At 49.2% G+C, this 6,021-nt stretch overlaps 2 protein-coding genes across 2 annotated transcripts in view; both read right to left on the reverse strand.

Annotated features, from left to right (window-relative positions):
* Nucleotides 1-1,072: 1,072 nt before the first annotated feature.
* LOC110303554 (D-dopachrome decarboxylase) lies at nucleotides 1,073-3,278 on the reverse strand. The gene is made up of 3 exons (XM_021174667.1): nucleotides 3,086-3,278; nucleotides 2,608-2,783; nucleotides 1,073-1,348 (listed from the first exon to the last, which is right to left on the reverse strand). Exons 1-3 carry the CDS (start codon nucleotides 3,191-3,193, stop codon nucleotides 1,276-1,278), a joined length of 357 nt encoding a protein of 118 aa, XP_021030326.1. The 5' UTR covers nucleotides 3,194-3,278; the 3' UTR covers nucleotides 1,073-1,275.
* A 711-nt stretch (nucleotides 3,279-3,989) lies between these two features.
* LOC110303140 (glutathione S-transferase theta-3) overlaps nucleotides 3,990-6,021 on the reverse strand; it is a 7,775-nt gene continuing 5,743 nt past the window's right edge. The window contains exons 4-5 of the mRNA XM_021174095.2: nucleotides 5,737-5,913; nucleotides 3,990-4,878 (exon numbers count right to left, since the gene is read on the reverse strand). Of these exons, the coding sequence (XP_021029754.1) occupies nucleotides 4,681-4,878; nucleotides 5,737-5,913 (375 nt within the window). The 3' untranslated portion in view covers nucleotides 3,990-4,680. The remainder of the gene's footprint in view (nucleotides 4,879-5,736; nucleotides 5,914-6,021) is intronic.

The following is a 6,021-nucleotide window of genomic DNA, read 5'->3' on the forward strand; positions in this document are numbered from 1 at the left end:
AGGCTGGCCTCAAACTCAGAAATCCGCCTGCCTCTGCCTCTGGAGTGCTAGGATTAAAGGCGTGCACCACCACGCATGGCATGTTCTTATTCAAACCACCACAACCAGTAAACATCATCTATTGTCTACAATGCCAGTAAACATCATCTATTGTCTACAATGCCAGTAAACAACATCATCTATTGTCTACAATGCCAGTAAACATCATCTATTGTCTACAATGCCAGTAAACAACATCATCTATTGTCTACAATGCCAGTAAACATCATCTATTGTCTACAATGCTACAATTCTTGCCTCCTCCAGGTTCCTGCCTTCTGTTTCTTTCGGCCCTGACTTTATTTCATGATAGGCTACAACTGTAAGGTGTAAAGCCAAATAAATCCTTTCCAAGTTGCTTCACGCCATGTTTTTCTTTTTAATCACAGCAGTAGAAAAGCAGAGTGAGACGCCTTCCCAAAGTTATATGAGGGGTAACAGTGGCTTGGCTAACACGAAGTTCTCAGCCACATGCACAGGTCCAGTGAAGTAACAACAAGAGACACAGTGAAACCCCAGGGATGGTCCTTACTCTCCAGGCCAAGCTCAGCAGTCAACACTGATAACCCAGGCCAACTGTTTACACCAGGCTAGACCAGTTGCTCTCATGACCCCAGTGGTATGTACATGGCTGTAGAAAGCAGGCCTTCCAGGATGAACCCTCTGCCACAGATTTATTTATTTATCTATTCCTTCCTTTCTTTTTTTTTTAAAGATTTATTCATTTATTTTATGTATAGAGTACACTGTAACTGTCTTCAGACACACCAGAAGAGACCATGGCATCAGAACCCATTACAGGTGGTTGTGAGCCACCATGTGGTTGCTGGGAATTGAACTTGGGTCCTCTGGAAAAGCAGTCAGTGCTCTTGACTGCTGAGCCATCTCCCCAGCCCTCCAACCCAGATTTCAATAAACATCACAAACAGCCCCACAAACAGGCAACATCCCACTCCTTTGCCCTCATGAACAAATCCCAACTCTAGGGTTTCAAGGATGTAAGAGAGGGGGTTACAGAAGCAAAGAAGTCATGTTTGAATGATATTCTCTTCATTTATTTGCTCTCTTTCACTTATTCACGAGGCTGGGGAAGAGAAAAATGGTACACCGAAGTCGCAGACGTTTAGGCAAAAGAGGAATTTGCCGTCGTATCTACCAGGCCACGATTCTGCCGGGAGGCCTCTCTGGAAGGGCTCTGGCCAGGTTCAAGCAAACGCCCTGGGTTCTTTGTTTCCGTCACAGAAACGTCATGACAGTTCCTTTCTTTCCGATCTGCCAGGCCTCCAAGGGGAAGAAGCGGATAACGATCCTTTAGGAGGCAGAAGGAGAGATGTCAACTCCTGCATACACCCCTCATTTGTTAAGGTCCCTGCCAGACAGGCCAGGATAAACGCTCAGGCCGGCCCATATCAGCCCGCAGGATATTTTGCCAATCTGCCCACCCCAGCTAATGATCCTTGCACCAAGGACAAGTCAGGAGAAAGGTGATGGCTATGCCGGTCCCAGTGCAGACTTAACACAATGGCTTCAATACCTGTGCTCTGTGCTCAGGTGCGCATGTTAGGCTGCTTACCGGCTAACAAACAGTCCCCCTGCTTCTAACTAACTGCAGGCTCCTACAGGCATGCCCAGGGTACCAGTCACTTAGTTTTGAACCAAACCCAGCTCTAAGTGAGGCGCAGGTTCAAATCTGATTCAAATCTGTGGGATCAGTGATTGCTCATTCACAGTGCTCAGAGGAAGCCCCTGGCGATTGTCTGGCACCAGGGTGGTTGTGCACATGGCTGACACCCTCAGGTTTCCATCTGTAAAACTGGCCCAATACAGTTATCTACGTCAGGAAGCTACCAAATCTGCCCCGTGCTGTGTGCATGAGCATTGCCATTAAGAAGTATTGTCCCCTCAACTTAAGGACAGCATTTGAGCATCCAACAAAAGCAGCCATTACCAACTTTCCTGAGCCTACTATGACTCCATTCTGGAAGGCTCTTTCAAACTTATCTCCGTAGTTCTTCACGGGCCCGCTCCAGCCTCAGGAATATGAGACTCTAACTCTGCCTCAGAATGTAAGGATTAGGGGAGAGGGGGGGAGGGGAGGGTCACCTTGTGGGCGAGGGAAGTCATTTAGCCTGACCCACCACCTTGATGGGCCAATGGTCTTTTTATCACCCAGCAACTCACTTGGAGCCTTATCTAGTTCAAAGGTTATCTGCCTCAGGACATAACCAGATTCCCTCGAACCAACCTGGAAAAGTTCTCCTTTAATAAACCTGGTTCAGTGATGGCGAGGAGGCCATCATCACAGTGGTTAAGAGGGTGCCTAAGTATATTCTCAGTACACACAAGGTAACACTGGGGCTTCCCAAACCATCCTTTCTCGGGGCTGCAGAGAGTCGAAGGAATTGAAATCTTGCTATCATTCTGATCACAGACCCACCATTCCAGTGCCTAAGGACACAGAGTGCTTTCTGGAACCAGCAAATAGTCACACACACACCCAACCTTATACAGAGGGACTGAATCCTGACACCAGACGCACAAATACGTTCCCTCACTGGCCCTACATACCGGTCCTGGTCCAGGGACAGCTCCTCGGTGAGGAGCTTGAAGAAGCTGGCGCTGTGAGTGCGGTTCTGCTCCGCGGTGCCCACAACACCGATGGAAGAGACCAGAAGGTGAGCACAGGGCTCTGTGGATTTGTTCATCAACAGGGTCATGCCAGGTCGTATCGTAACGCTCACGCGCTGCAAGGAACATAAAAGTTAAATCCTGAAGCTTGGGCAGGGCATGGCTGGTGTTCAGAAGGGGGCGCGCCAAATTCTTAACGTGGGGGTCCGAGGGCTCCGGGTCTGGGACACTGCCCAGGATCCTTGGGAGTTAGTCACGTCAGGGTCACGCCTGGGAAAGGCAACCAGGAAGGGATCTAGGAAGGGAGGATAGGACACGGAAGGTCAGAGGTTACCAGGGGAGTGGGGTCCCTGGGGATGGGAAACGGTCATTGGGAGGTCCGACCCTAGCCCACAAGTTCTCGCCGACCCTTACTCACGTCTTCGGGTTTGTCCAGGATGGTGGCTGTGGCCGCACACAGCCGGTTCTCCAGCCCCGCGGGTATGCGGCTAGCCGGCAAGTTTGTTTCCAACTCAACGAATGGCATGTTAGCGGGAGAAGAGTGGGATCGCCAAACGGTAACTGCACCGGGTGAGCTGTGGGAGCCAGTAGAGGTTCCAGAAAAGCGGCGCGGGGAGGGGCGGGGCCAGGGAGGCGGGGCCGGGGAGGGAAGAGCACAGCTCTGTTCCTCATTGGCCAGGTAGACTCGGCCCTTCTAGATTGGCTATCAGAGATACGCCTCTTCCGCTGTCACGTGTGCCGGCTCCAAATTACTGAAGTCCCAGGTCCACTACCTTTTGCCCTCCCAGTCGGCAGGCGGCTCTGTTTTTCCCTCTGAGCGTCCCAGCTAGTCGCCCACAAGGCGTACGTTTCTGTAGGAGACTTAAAGTTTCTTAAATGATTGTGATCATTTCAAACTCAGTACGGGAACCGCACTTCTTTTGAACAATCCTGAGACCAAATAGCACGTGAGGTGTGCTTAGGCAAGACCCTAGGACAAGGGCATCTCTCTCTGGTCCCTAAGGTACCTGATTTTGTAAACTCTTCTGTCAGGGATAAATCATTGTCCACTAGAGAGTGGTAGAGCTACTAAAAACGAACCAATCTGGCCTGGCGGTTGTGGCGCAAGTCTTTAAAACCAGAAATCTGGAGGCAGAGGTAGGCAGATCTCTTGAGTTCTAAGCCAGCCTGGTCTACAGACTGAGTTCCAGGACAGCCAGAGCTACACAGAGAAACTGTCACACACACACACATAAACCCAACAAGGCAAAATCTGTCCAATTACACATAGGAAAGTGTACATACTAAAGGATCCAGAAGCAAATGGACTGAGACTCAACCACCACTCTTCTGTTAACGATGTATTTATTAGGTAAGGCACATAAAAGACGTCTTATGGCACAAGATTAAGTAGCTTGACAGTTTGGAGACTGGTAGAAGGCAGCAGTCAGGGTTAGAATGCTTGGGACAAGAATTTGGAAAGTCAGGACATACCAAGCAACTTCCTCTCCCGCAAAGGAACCAGCCCTGCACCCCACCTATGGCAGGAAGCAAAGACCCAGAGGACAAAGGACTTTCACTGGCCAATCCCCGTCTCTCGCATGTATTCAACTGAGAGATCATAGATCCTGCATGCCAAAACTGAGGAAGGGAGGCACCAGGGTTGAAGAGCACAGAGGATCACGTGGTACCAGATATCAAATATATGTGTATGTGTATATACATGTATATACAAATATGGCTTGGAGGGTGGGGGAAGGTTCAATGGTTTGTAAAGTTTCCAAGAAAAGGAATATGGCTAGCTATGTTTCTCCCAAGTATTTTCCTGGAGCTCTCTCCAGAAGTCAGATAAGAACTGATGTTACAGCACAAGCCAGGTGGGGACACAGAGGGAACACAGGTGATGCAGAGAGGAAATTGTGGACCAGAGACCCTATGTCCTAGTGACAGCCAAAGAGCCAGACAGCCTCATCTCTTCCCTTGCACGGCCCCGAGTTTCCCTTGACCGTCTGGCTCCCAGTTCGAGCTATTCCCTCAGTGTAACAAACACTGCACAGAGAGCTTCAGCTTCTCTTTCAAGGCAGGGTCCATCAAGGGAGGCATATCCTTGGCCTTCAGGACAACTTCATGAGCCTCCTGGAAGAGGCTCTCCCCCACTTCGGCTTCCACTCTCTGACGCCAGGCAGCCAGTTTGGGTCGGCTCTCAAAGATTTTGCAGCCAGCACTGACAGGCTGTGGGGAGAAGGAGTCAGGAAAGGGGATAAGTTCTACAATCTACAGGCAGCATGGCTGCTCAGTATTTCCCCCCACTATGTTGTCCCTTCCTCCACCATGTGTGAAGGGCCTCTTGATACCCCCATAGAAAGGATTTATGAGAATTTACTTTGTAATGATATGAATAAGTGACTGTTCGAAGCTCAGTCATAAATTGGGCATTTTATGTCACTACCTCCAAAGGCTTAGGAAATACTAGAGAAGACAAAGAATATACAAGCCTGAATAAAAGGGAAGGGAACCTGTAGGAACCCTGGCTTCCACGTATGGAAAGGCGTGGCATTTAAATATTATTGGGCCCATTAGCATCCTGTCCTGGAAGGATGAAGGACACATGAGGGTCTCGTCCCCTCTCTGAGGATGATGGTTAGGAGGAAGAGACAATTTCTTCAATGGCCACTTGGTAAGGTGTCCATGCTCCTGAAAACAAATCCTCACAAATCCTCACCCATCGTCCTGTAAGACACACACACACAGAGACACAGACACACGCATACACACACACACACACACACACACACACAGTAGAAGAGAAGTTAGTGGGAAGGAGACAAAGCAGTAGAAGGGGACAAGAAATGATCAAAATACATTATTTACACGTATGAAAGTGTCATAATGACACCCATTACTATGTGCAATTGACATATGCTAATAAAACAGTTTAAAATTCACTTTAGAGATGAGGAAGGCGAAGGCACCGAGGGAGGAGTGACTTATCCAGGGCCCCAGAGCCAGAAAAGGCAGTCAGAGCAAGGCTATCGGCCCCTCCCAGGACTCTCCATCATTCAGCAAGCCATCCAACTCCATGACACTCACATGCATCAGCTCTGTGATGGCCACCAAGTCAGCCACGGAGATATGGGATCCTGTAAGGAAGGCCTGGTTCTGCAGGAACTTGTCCTCTAGCACCTGCAGACACCCATCCAGTTCAGCCAAGGTGGATGCCAGCATCTCAGGAGGTACGGGCTGTCCCAGGAACACAGGGAACATCATCTGATGGACCAGCAAGAAGAAAGATTCAGCTCTGTCCAATATTCATCTTTTTGTCCCACTCTTATCCATCCATCCATCTCAGTTCTTTTTTTTTTTTTTTTTTTTTTT

This window comes from Mus caroli, chromosome 10 (genome assembly GCF_900094665.2).
Source record: "Mus caroli chromosome 10, CAROLI_EIJ_v1.1, whole genome shotgun sequence".
Taxonomy (NCBI): Eukaryota; Metazoa; Chordata; class Mammalia; order Rodentia; family Muridae; genus Mus; species Mus caroli.